This window comes from Schistocerca gregaria, chromosome 3, assembly GCF_023897955.1.
Source record: "Schistocerca gregaria isolate iqSchGreg1 chromosome 3, iqSchGreg1.2, whole genome shotgun sequence".
Taxonomy (NCBI): Eukaryota; Metazoa; Arthropoda; class Insecta; order Orthoptera; family Acrididae; genus Schistocerca; species Schistocerca gregaria.
Genome location: NC_064922.1, coordinates 725762123 through 725775970, shown reverse-complemented (window position 1 = coordinate 725775970; position 13848 = coordinate 725762123). Strand labels below are relative to the sequence as shown.

At 41.9% G+C, this 13848-nt stretch overlaps 1 protein-coding gene across 1 annotated transcript in view; it reads left to right on the top strand.

The window, feature by feature from the left end:
* LOC126355582 (glutamate receptor ionotropic, NMDA 2B) overlaps positions 1-13848 on the top strand; it is a 1429141-nt gene that overhangs the window by 1091351 nt on the left and 323942 nt on the right. Inside the window, exon 8 of the mRNA XM_050005946.1 lies at positions 6807-6954. Within this exon, the coding sequence (XP_049861903.1) occupies positions 6807-6954 (148 nt within the window). The remainder of the gene's footprint in view (positions 1-6806; positions 6955-13848) is intronic.

Here is a 13848-nt window from a genome sequence, read left to right as displayed (position 1 = left end):
TTCTTTGGCGTATATATGTGCAATCTTTGACCTCTTTTTCCCTATCGCTTAGGCAGGGGAAATACGACACCTCTGCTTGCTCTTTCATTTTGTTCGACTCTCCTATACTACACAATGTAATCACTTACATATTTATTACCTCTCAATTTCATCGTCCTTCCTGTGATCCCTATAGCATCGATATTTATATCTCTTAGTATTTTTGCTAGTTCTATCTCTTTTTGGGAAATTCTCTTGACGTGATATATCCGTTGATCCCTTTTTCATAGCATTGTCATCTACCTTTGAGTCCATCCACTTTATGAGGCTCCTTGGGGCACCAGGAGTAGTTCTTGTGTTCTGACGAGCTATTTTTTCAACCCGCTTTGGAGGAGGACCAGGATTTTCTTTCGAGGTTATCTCCCCAGGCACATTCCAGAGGTTATTAGTTAAGGTTTTGCATGGTTTGAAGCCGAAAACTTGTGTGGTACATTTGAACGATATCATCGTATTTCCAAAGGATATGCCAGAATGTGTACCTCTTGGAAGACTCGTTCAGTAGGCTGTGGTCTGCGCATCTGATTCTTAGCATAGGGAAGTGCCCTTTTGCACAAACACAGGTAAACTGCTTTGGACCTGTGCTCGGCAGGAAACATATTCAAACCTATCATTGCCTAACAGAAGCGATATGGAACCTTGCACTACCACAAACCACAAAACAACTACAGTTATTGTTAGGTTTATGATCTTACCATCACAAATTCATGAAGAGTTTTGTGCAGCTGCAGAACCCTTGTATTGATTGTTGACAAAGGACAGGAAATTCCAATGGTGAGCAGAATATCACTCAGCATTTGAAGCATTAGTGTCTGATCCATTAATTGTCTTTCCCGAGCTTGAGAAGGAATTTATCCTCTCATGTGACACCAGCAATGAGGCAGTTGGTTGTATTTTGAACAAGAATATCGATGGACAGTAATATCCAGAAACATATGTGTCCAGCCAACTAAACAAATCCGAGCATAATTCCTCCTCTATGTAAAAGGGAAAAAAATGGTTCAAATGGCTCTCAGCACTGTGGGGCTAAACATCTATGGTCATCAGTCCCCTAGAACTTAGAACTACTTAAACCTAACTAACCTAAGGACATCACACAACACCTAGTCATCACGAGGCAGAGAAATATGTAAAAGGAAATGTTTGCAGTGATATACGGAAGAAAATACCTTCGTTGTTATTTATACAGGCGGAGGTTTAAGCTTGTCACAGACCACACTTTATTAAAATGGCTGTTGGGGCTGAAAGATCGACTGAACAGTTTAACGAGATGGTCACTCAAACTCAGCGAATTTGATTATGAGGCGATCTATAAACTAGGTGTAAAACACACAACTGTAAATGCATTTACTTGGAGGATTGCACTGCTAAACGCGCTGGGCAAAAGTGTGAGACAGTGGCAGAGAGTGCAAGTGGCCAACGAAGTCTGTCACGCATTTAGGTTACACTTACAGTTTGTGGCACATGAGGGCTTATTCTGCGGAAACGACGAAGAACGGTCTGCGTGTCAAGGACGAAATTTTGTAACAAGCACATGACCATGTGTTTTCAGGTCACAGAGAACACTGAATAATGGAGCGGAAAGGTTCTGGTGGAGAACAAGAAAATGTGGTGTCAAGCAATATGTGATAGACTGTGTGCCTTATGCACAAAAAGCTGATACCAGTCATCACAAAATCCCTTTAAAAAGACAACCAGACAGTATTGTATTGTATGTATGTTAACTGGGGACCTAGAAACGACGGAGAGGCTCTGTCCCCGCCGCAGCCGCAGTGGTCCACAGCCCCACGACGACTACCGCAGTCCACTTCAGCCCTCCGCCGCCCCACACCGAACCCAGGGTTATTGTGCGGTTCGGCCCCCGGTGGACCCCCCCAGGGAACGTCTCACACCAGGCGAGTGTAACTCTATGTTTGCGTGGTAGAGTAATGGTGGTGTACGCGTAGGTGGAGAACTTGTTTGGGCAGCAATCGCCGACATTGTGTAACTGAGGCGGAAAAAGGGAACCAGCCCGCATTCGCCGAGGCAGACGGAAAACCGCCTAAAAACCATCCACAGACTGGCCGGTTCACCGGACCTCGACACAAATCCGCCGGGCGGATTCGTGCCGAGGACCAGGGGCTCCTTCTCGCCTGGAAAGCCGTGCGTTAGACCGCACGGCCAACCGGGCGGGCACCAGACAGTAACTAACACAACTCAAGATTCTTAGACTAAGAAAACTGTAAAATTAGTACAACTTGTATAAACGGAAATAAAGACAATGTAGCGTACATGTTAACAGGGTTCAGTAAACAAAAGCTTAAGAATATAGGCAGAGAATCAGAAGAAAAGAGAGATTCACACAAGGCAGCAAACAGGAGTTTTTTGGAGCAATGGGCACAATGTACAATTTTGTAAACAGATTCGTGAGATTGTGGCAGACAATAGGCAAAGGCAAAGTCTGGGACGAATTTCTAAAACGGAGAGGGGGGGCGGGAGGGGGAGTATTGTACGACTGAATAATTTTTTTGTAAATGTTTAAATTGTTTTAAAAGAAGTTTTACCTCTCAGGCTCAGAACAGAGAAAGCTAGCTCTGGGCCAGTGTGCCAAACGGAATGTCAACAACGTAACATATTTCAGGGTATAAACTGAACAGTGCCACACAACCTTGTAGCGAGAAAGGCAGAAACGCAAATATTGGCGTGCTGCATAACAAGGCACTGTGAAGTAATGCTTGCAACATCAACGACAAGGCGCTGCTGCAATGTCAAACAAAGGCAGAAAGACCCAAGTTCGGTGACTCAGAATAATTGATGGTTTACCACAGGAAGGAAAATAGTGCTGAAGAGACTGATAAACTAGGGCAAATGTGCTCATACACCCACTAAATCATAGGTGCAGGCTCACCCCTTTAAAAAAGCGTAGCTTTCGGAGTTCAAAGACAAAAATCAGTCATGCTAATATTCTGTCCGTGTCGCTAGAACCAGAGAGGACGACAGCCTATTGAGTTTCAGTGAAATAATGACAAGCTGATCAGCTACGGCCTGCCTGCGCCCTGGATGCTGACTTAAATACTGAAAAGCACCTGTGGTCTGCCATTGCTGCCACTACCTACGGTGCACACGGTTGAAAATTCTGGTGGCCAGACAGACCTCCTACATTACGGGCCATTGTGGAGGATCTGCAAGCTGCACACTGGCCAGGAGTGGAGCGTTAGCGCAGCCTCCTGATCGACTCGTGAGTATCTACTGCAGTCTAGGTCAATCCACTGTGGGTGACGGGGGCTAGTCTTCACTAAAGTTGTCTTCCTGAGCCACATCCAGCAATCTCCACCTGAGCGCGCAACAAGTTGTTTTCGTGAGCGCTGAGGTGGGAGCCACTTTGTATCGCACAACATTCGGCAAGCGACACCTCGTCATCCCATTGCTGCCGCCAGCACAGCATGCAACTGTGGCACAACCTGCAGAGCGATGTCATATCTCTCCGACGAGCCATCAGCACTTCTTCATGTGTTTAAGCCCAGATGCCAACCACTGCTGTGAAGATGTAACTCTATAATCTCAACACAAGAAATAAATGTTATCGTGTATATCACTGTGTCACTGACGCCTCCGGGCAAAAACTGAATCACTCACGTACACTTCGTACTCAGCTTACTGTTCACAAGGCGATCTCAGCTTTCCAGTTGCTACGCAGTATTATTGTTTTCAATTCCAACGGACAATTTTCTCCTGAAAAACTGAACAGTTCGTGCAGCATCTGACAGCGAGGGGATCATAGCTTGTGCTGCAGGTGCTATAAGGATACACTGCGTCTTGTTGTTAAGTTTAAATCTAACATTTCTCCTGAGCAGGGTTCCAGGTTTCCCAGATTTGGCCTAGTTTGGAGGGTGTAAGAGTGCCTCCTGGAGGAGTTTTTATATAGATGCCTGGGGTAAGCCCTGACCTTTTTCTGTGTCTAGAGAAATTCGTTTGACTGTAAAAAAATAGATTTTAATACACCTTAGGCAAAATTCACTAAATGAAGACTGATGAACAGGTAGTTTCTTTTGTTTTATATTAAAAAAACAACATATCGTCGACAGATGGTATGCATATTGGAAAATAATCCGGTTTGACCTAAATGTCTGGGGTTTTCAAAGTCTTTGTTCGTAAGTTACATATTGCCTGGAGCTGAAATGAAGAGATGAACGAAATTAGTAGCGGACAATTCCTCTCAGATCACAAAAGAATTCACGTCTAGGTTCATTTATTTCGCTATAAATACACATATCTCGTACCACCTAGAAAGAAAGAATTTGTATCATAAAGATGCTCGTATGGGCTTGGAGAATTCTTCAACTTTCTCCCTCATTGCCAGTCAACACCGAGTATCACTATGAGTTGCCAAGGAAATTATGTTCATAAGAGGAGAGCTGAACATGGAACATGTACAGATGTACGAGGGATACCCAAAAAAGCCGGAATTATTTTTTTTAAAACTATATATTTTCAAATTGCTTACAAAACAACCGTATCCCCTTCAAAATGATCTCCATTTCTTCCAACTGTGCTTGCACTGTTCGAATCATTTTTTGTAGTCATCTTAAAAATGGCTAACAGCTCCTCCCTTGTTCTTCTCTTGACTTCTTATGTTGTCCAATCTGTGTCCTCTCACGCCCCTTTTCATGCATGGAAATACGAAAAAGTCGCATGGTGCCAGGCCAAGGGGCTTGGGTCAGCTGAACCATGCCATATTTAGCCAAAAACTATCTAACAGATGGCTGTGTGCGCAGGTGCGTTGTCATGGAGGAAGAACCAGTCTCCTGCCTGCCACAAATCGTGTCTTTTTTTATGAACACGGTTGTGCAATCTTCTTAAAAGTTTCAGATAAAACGTTTGATTGGACTCTGCCCTGGGGGAACAAACTGTGGATGACCTATGCCCTGGCATCAAAAAAGCAAACTGGCATTGTTTTGATGTTTGATTTGACTTGACGACATTTTTTGGTCAGGGTGACGATGACGTCTCTCAGTGGTTTTACTGTTGCTCTGTTTATGCCTCGTAACCATCGCACCATGACTCATCACCAGAAATGGCCTTTGACGGAAAATCTGGATCAGTTTGAAGCTGTTGTTTCGAAGCAAGTGTTAGTCAGAACCCGAGGAACAAACTTGGCAGCAACCCTTTTCATTCTTAAATCTTCTATTCAAATTCGCTGAACCGAGCTGTAAGATAATCCACTAATCTCTGGCAGTTGATCAATTGTCTATCGACGGTCTGTGAACAGAAGCTCTCGATTTTTTTCAATATTTTCGTCCAGAACGAGGTTTATCATCAATCGATATGTGGCCATTTTTAAATCGAACAAACCACTCGTACACTAGAGTTTTTGCCATAGCATTATCTTGGCAAGCTGTTTTCAGCATTAAAACAGTTTCAGCAGCATTTTTACCGAAAAGAAAACGAAATTTCTCAACTTCACGCTGATCACTTCTACTTCGCATCATAAAAACGAATCAAGAAGAAAACAGCACTAACAAAAACAATCACTGCAGATGAACAGAAGCGGCCAGGTCGACAACAGTCGCGACATTCAGTGTTGTATAAGTTGTTACTGTCCACCAGTTGAAGTGACACTAGCGCCCCAGGTGGCGAGATAGCTGGCTGCTCTTAACGTCATCGTAAGATTGATGTTTGTTTTTATTTTTGTTGCTTCCCAAGCTTACCGAAATAAAATCCGTGTTCCTGTCTGTTCTTATTATGATAGGTTCTTTCCCTAACAAGCAACTTTTTTTCTTTTCTGTTTTTGCACAGAGTCTAATGATTTGCACCTTCTTACACTTTACTCGAATTTCGAACATAAGAATTTTTTTTATATAAATACTTCTTCTTTAAAAGAAAACTACTTGGTTGAAGAGACTGACGCTTGAGGCTCTGATGCAGCAACAGTTGTGAAATGTGTCGGGAAACAGTTGTATAGATTTTGACCTTTTATTTCAACACCTGTGGGAGTTTTCTCTTTAGCTATTGTTGTGGTGGTTTGTTTGGTACCTTAAACAGTGTACGTACCATATTCCATTCCAGTCTTCTGTTTTCCTCATTCATAAACTGCCTTAGTTCAGAATTACAAAAGTTCATGTTACTATGTACTAATACGACGTCTTTCTGCAAAAGGTTATGTCTTCCGATGTTCAGCTGCTTTTTCTTTCTCTTAAAAGTTGTTCTTCACTGTATGTCAGCAGTCTACAATACATTCATACAAAAACAGTCCCGTAACATGGTATTTGATACCTATCGAGCTCGTTAGGAAACTTAAGAACTGTTACTTCTACTTGCTGCGCTATGTATGTTCCATTTTGCATAAACCATGTTACAAACCAAAATAAACAATACTACTCACACTCATCAGATATCGCATTCAATAGCGCATGTTACCGCCCGGTTGAAGTGCTGCTGTCGCAGTGTATAACAGATTTTAGCTGGAGCTTGTAGACTGTATATTTGACTGCAGTACCAGAATATATACATCATTTATTTGCTTTGATTACTACATGATAACTATTGAGTCATATATGGGATAAGTATTTGCAGCGCAAACGCAAAAGACCTTCAACATTTGTTACCCGTTGCATGCGACATGACGTATTTCAATAGCACGCTCTCACCTTCAGCCGCCAACACTGTATCAAATGCAACATTTTTTTTTATAACGATGATGATTTTGCTGTATCCGGCCTTCGGGCTTTGAAGCTTCATAAGGGTGGAAAGATAAGTGGCAGCTACTGAGCAATTATTCCTCGCTGTTGCAGGGTGGAACTGCCGAGCGCGCACCGCAACGGCAGCCTCTACCAGTGCTGCTCGGGCTTCTGCATAGATCTGCTGGAGAAGTTCGCCGAAGAGCTGGCCTTCTCGTACGAGCTGGTGCGCGTCGAGGACGGCCGCTGGGGAACCATCGAGGTGAGCCACTGCTACGCTCCTCCTGTCCCGCCCGGCTCGCTTTTTGTGTTCCTGCAGGGGCAACATTGACAGCTTCACTGTCTCGGGTAGCAAAGTGTGATAGACCAACGGTCATAGTGAACGATTAGCAAACAGTGGTGTGTTAATGGAGCTTCTTGTTTGGCTCACAAACATGGGACACAGTATGTACAAAGTCGCATCTCAGTGTCCATGCCCATGACACACACACACACACACACACACACACACACACACACACACACACACACACACACACACAAAAATGGTTCAAATGGCTCTGAGCACTATGGGACTTAACATCTATGGTCATCAGTCCCCTAGAACTTAGAACTACTTAAACCTAACTAACCTATGGACATCACACAACACCCACCCACCCACACACACACACACACACACACACACACACACACACACAAACACACAGTAATTATTTTCCAGAAGGTAGCATTCCATAGTTTCTTCCACTGAAAAAGACATTGATTAGAAATGAGAAACAAAGTTTACAGATAATGTCAGAGACATAAATGAAACGAAGTAAGTTATAATGGTGTTTATCAGGGCCAAGACTTCGACTCGCAGGCTGTACCTGGCACGAGTGCCAAAGCGCTCAACCTCGCTTCACATTACCAGCAGTCCCACTCCTCGCTGTCTAAGAGCTAGGAGGGGGAAGGGGGGAAAAATACGAACGCGCTGTCTTTAACTGAGAGTGCAGTTGCACTGAATACGACATGGTTTTTTACTTAATATTTATCAACAACATCGATCACAAAAAAATTCACTATTATTCAATTATTTTTTGTGTCTTGAAGACATAATATAATTTTTATGTAGTACAAACCGCCGGTGTACGGAGAGACGCAGACGATGGCACAGAGTTTCGAGCTCAAGCTGTCACGTAATCGTCACTAATCTAGTTTCATAAACCTAAAACAGTCTTTCGCACAAATATGTAGATAGAAATATTGTAGCACTTTTGTAACCTCATTATGGAGACGTGGAAACTCTACCAGAGCGAAGCAATTAAGTCATACCGGACAGTTTTAACGTAAAGATATCTGTCATAATTTGAATTATTCTGCAGGTCAGTCAGTTACGTCTGCACCTGCACAGGGGCGCTTGCAGTTGTGAATGCAACGGTCTTGAAAACAGCTCAGAAACAGATGTAAGATTAACAGTGTACCCAAAATCTTTATGAAACTATCCTTGTACTTCTTTCTAGGCCATGAAGAATTCTTCAGACCTTCAGCCTAGGGAACTAGACTGTCTTTGTTAGAATGTGTTCCTTGTACAACGCAATTTTCTTTTTAAGTGTATCCCCATCAAACCAGAACGTTACCTTGCAATGTCTTACTGTGGGCACTGTGCCGTCCAATCCACTTATAATGCGAATTCTGTACTCAGTTCCGGATTTTCTAATTTTCGTTCATGCATTATTTATTTCCTTTTTAAAAAATTAAACAGTAGCGAGCTTAACATCGAAGAATCGTAACAGGCACGCCTCTTGACTTTACCTTCTAACTGTGCAGAAACGTATGAAGTGTCTATACCCTTCATTCATTTCCACTGAAAAGTGTTGCAGCTGACAATGGTGTAACGCGCGTAACTTCAGAAATATTACTATTCATACTACCAATTTCTTCACGTGCTGCAGGCCTGCAAATTTAGCACAAATTGTTTTATGATGTACAAAATGATAAAGCTCGTCTGTCGGTCTTTGTAATTGTTTGCTCTTTCATTGCCAACTAAATCTTTAAATTCTTTTGAATGTTATTGTAATATTGTTTCATATCACATATGCACAGCATGTCACTTATGCGAATTGAGAATTCTCATTCCTCTCTCCTGTCATTCCCATTCATTTCAAAGGATTCAGACGATGGATAGCTAGACTACCTCCATTGTGCAAACAGCCAGCCACTGGACATGTGGAGTCCATCATGCCACCAACAAATAGCGAAGGGTAAACAATATTGACACCACGATTCTGCCGAACTCAGGGAGTTGTGACCAATGAAAAACGCCGCACCGAAACGCCAAATGAAATGTCACGCTTTGCGGAGTACTTCCTCGAAGGACCGAGAAAAGGCGAGTGATGTTCGTTTTACACTGACCTCGTGCTCAAGAGGTCAAGTGGATAAAACTCAGCACATTGCAAATGTTTGTCATCGCTGACTTTTATCCACTTGACGTCTTGTGGATGAGGTCAGCGTAAAACGAAAATGTTTTACAACAAAGAAAAAACAGTAAGCGTTATAGCTGAAGATGACAGCTAAAACTGTTCAAACCGGTCGTCTTCAATAAAAAGATAATTCGTGTGATTTTGGTTTTTGAATAGTTTTTAACAATTACAGAACATCGCCCTTCAATACTCTCGCAATGAGAAAATTCAGTTAGTTACCAGCTACATTTCATGCGAGCAAGGAAACGAATGATTCCAGCGGTTCATTTGGAGACAATTATACTTAAAAACGTGTGAAGACTTTGGTATAGTGACTAGAATGCAGTTATGCACATTACAACTGGATTTCGTTGCTGAAATTGTAGCACAGATCAAGTCTGTGAAGTACCAACAGCTTGTACCATGAAATTCTTTATCTACCTTGTTTCATATGCATGTATACACTGTGCTATACCGCTATTATGAGACGCCATGAATATGCTCTTCTACAGTCAGAAGACACTCAAATGGTGTTCTACAGCGTGGGGTATGTAGAGAGTACCCCACCGAGCGGAATAGTCGACTGCCACTTCGCACACACGTAGTAGACTTATAAGGCAGAGTAATATACATCTACATCAATATCTGCTATTCACAATAAAATGCCTGGCAGAGGGTTCAATGAACCACCTTCAAGCCATCTCCCTACTGTTCCACTCTCGAACAGCATACGGGATAAACGAGCACTTAAATTTTTCTGTACGAGCCCTGATTTCTGTTATTTTATAGTGATGATCATTAATCCCTATGTAGTTGGGTGTCAAGAGAATGTTTTCGCAATCGGAGGACAAAACTGCTGATTGAAATTACATGAGAACATCCCGTCGCAACGAAAAACGCCATTGTTTTAATGATTGCCACTCCAATTCACGCATAACGTCTGTGACACTATCTCCCCTGTTTTGCGATAATACAAAACGAGCTGTCCTTATTTATACTTTTTCGATGTCATCCGTCATTCCCACCTGATGCGGATCCCACACCGCACAGCAATACTCCAGAATAGGGCGGACGAGAGTGGTGTAAACAGTCTCATTAGTAGACCTGTTGCAACTTCTAAGTGTACTGCCAGTGAATCGTAGTCTTTGATTTACTCTACCCACCATGTTATCTACGTGATCGTTCCAATTTAGGTTATTTGTATTGTAATCCGTAAGTATTTACTTGAATTCACAGCCTTCAGATTTGTGTGACTTATCGCGTAATCGAAATTTGGCGGATTTCTTTTAGTATTCATGTAAATAATTTCACACTTTTCTTTATTCAGGACCAACTGCCACTTTTCGCACCATACATATATCTTATCTAAATCATTTTGCAAGTCGTTTTGATCATCTGATGACTTTACAAGACGATAAATGATAGCACCATCAGCAAACAGCCCAAGACGGCTACTCAGATTGTCTCCTATGTCGTTAATATAGATCAGGAACGATAGAGGACCTATAAGACTTCCTTGGGGAACGCTGGATATGTTTTACTCGATGACTTTCCGGCTATTTCTACAAACTGTGACCTTTCTGACAAGAAATCACGAATCCAGTCGAACAACTGAGGCACGCAGTTTGGTTAAAAGACGCTTGTCCAAAGCCTCCTGTAAATCTAAATATATGGAATCGATTTGACATCCGCTGTCGATAGCACTTATTACTTCATGAGTATAAAGAGCTAGTTGTGTTTCACAAGAACGATATTTTCTGTATCCGTGCTGACTATGTGTCAATAAATCGTTTTCTTCGAGGTACTTCATAACGTTCGAATACAGTATATGTTCCAAAACCCTACTGCAAATCGACGTTAGTGATAAAGGCCTGTAATTCAGCGGATTACTGCTACTTCTTTTTTTGGGTATTGGTGTGACTTGAGCAATTTTCCAGTCTTTAGGTACTGATCTTTCTGTGAGCGAGCGGTTCTATATAATTGCTAAATAGGGAGCTATTTAATTAGCATACTCTGAGAGAATCGAATCACTGATGGCGATGGCGCGAATATGTCCGATACTACTTGCAAATTATATCTCAATAAATGTTTATTATTATGAGTTAATGTCTTCCTCATTGCCTCATTGCAATAAATAAGATGCTGTCTCCCCGAAAATAATTAGTTTGTCCTCAGTTACAAATTGCTGTCTGTTTGTATGTTCGTACGTGCCTGTGTGTGTGTGTGTGTGTGTGTGTGTGTGTGTGTGTGTGTGTATGCGTGAGTGCGTGTGTGTGTGTGTGTGTGTGTGTGTGTGTGTGTGTGTGTATGCGTGAGTGCGTGTGTGTGCGTGCGAGCGCTCGCGCGCTCGTGCATGTGCACACTAACATGCATCCTCCGACTTCTAGATCCCTTCCCTCCACCACCCGCTACAGAGACGATGATTCAGAGTTTACACTAAGTGTGTGTCCACGTTCCTTGAACTAGTGACCTCATTATCAAATTACTGACATCATTTTTTATCAGTACATCGAATCAATTAGGTCCTCATCTATTGGGGCTTTGTGATGGCTCCAGTACGCCCAGATTCTTCAACATGATTTGCACACAAAATTTCGTGAAAACCCCTAGACCGACTCTAAAATTATGGAAGAAGAAAATCCTTACATAGCACACCTCAAACCGCTTAAGTAATCTTTATCCGCCATGTCACGTAGAATGTGTTGTTAATTATTTGTACTGCAGTATGAAGAGAAAAAGAACCTTGATTGACTATATTATAAATTTGACATGCCCAGATAATACAGAAAATTACACCTCTTGCGGTTCCATTTAAAAAATACCTGGCCAGGTGCTTGCTGGTAGGGCTCGCACTTCAGGGTTCCGCACAAACGTAATTGTGTATATTGACAGTTCATCCATCTCTGGCATCAAGAGCCTCGACGATTTTGCCCATTAATTACAGTGATACTGGCAAGATAGTAGTACTGAGAATTCCGGGACATTCGAGAGTGTTTTGATTTTAAATTTGAAGTGAAAAACTGAGAAAAGAAATATTTTTTCTTGTGATATAATTACTAATTACCAGTTTTCTGATTTTTTCTCTTGAGTTGTACTGCGAACAAATTTCATGTTTCTAGGTCGGCCGGAGTTCCCTATAGGCTTCAATTAGTGATATATGAAGATAGTAACTGTTTTCGAAAGAACAGGTACCATTGATGACCATACAGCTTCTCTAGAATAAATGATAGTTAATTAAAACCCCTAGCTGCCGACAGGTGTTGTTGATATATTTCGGTGGGGACAGCTGAAAATGTGTGCCCCGACCAGGACTCGACCTGCTTACATGGCAGACGCTCTATCCATCTGAGACACGGGGGACACAGATGAACAGCGCGACTGCAGAGACTTATCCCTGTTAGGTACATTACGTACGTAGATTTTGGAGAGTTGGGAATGTGAGTCTCACGGGAAGCGTGCAAGAGGTAAGTCCCTGCAATCACACTGTTCATCTGTACCCTCAGTGGCTCAAATGGATGACCCTACTCTGTCAAGATGAATCTTACTTTCCCTCCGCAAAATATTATGCGTTTACATGGTTCAAAGGAATTACTGTCGCCTATATCTTTAGCGAAGGAGAGAAAGAGCAGCTTGATTACTGGTGGTTCCTACAAAATGCTCACAATGCCTTCGAACGCTCACCACGATACCGTACGCTCTTCGCAAATTATTTACGCAGCGTTTTCGTTAACCCCCCACTCAGCTAGGGAGTACCAAGCTGCGGTTAATGTTCTGTGGCGCATCACACTAACGAATGAATGTCCTGCCTTATCAGCCATGAGAGAAGGAAGAGGATGCTGTTTTCCTTGAGGCACTAGCAAATCAGAATGCCTTCGTTGCAGATACCCTTCAAAGGCGCTGTTGGAGATATCAGACAACGATGGCGAAGCATCAAGTGGAACCAGATACGTTTATTGAAGAACCTTTTAGCTGGAATTGCATCAGTGATTTAAATTTTTGTTGTTGTTGTTTACTCTTTGAATGCCACCTTTGTTATTGTAACACTCAGTTACTCTAATTCTCATTTGTACACATTTCCTAAAAGTAATCATGTAATATATATATATATATATATATATAAACTAAAAAAGTGAGGAAATAGTTAGGGGCAACGCCTGAACAGAATTAGTTCATTTCTTTTTTTATGACAGAGCTAAAGTGGTGGTGCCACGTAGGAATTGATTTGATTTAGTTTCTTTTATTTTTGGAGATTAATTAAATAAATAAAAAGAAAGAAGATGGATAGAGCGTCTCCATGTAAGCAGGAGACCCCGGATTCGAGCCCCGGTCGGGGCACACATTTTCAGCTGTCCCCATCGAGGTATATCAACAACACCTGTCGGCAGCTGAGGGTTTTAATTAATTATCATTTAATCAGTGAGTTTGCGAGTATAAAAATATGTGACGTAAGTGGCCGTCTCTTTTGATTGTATTGACTGTTAGAAGCTTAACTTTTTGATACCACCAATACGTCATAGACGATAGCAGATGACATACTTGTAAATTCAAACTTGATTCGTCTACCCATTCCTGAGAAAAAAGAAATCTTAACAGACTAACAGACGGACAGAAAGACAAGCAGGTGGATAACAAATGACAACAAGTTTTTTCCTGTGATATAATGGCAAATTAACAATTATTTGTTTTTTCCTTCAGTTGCATTGTGAAATAGT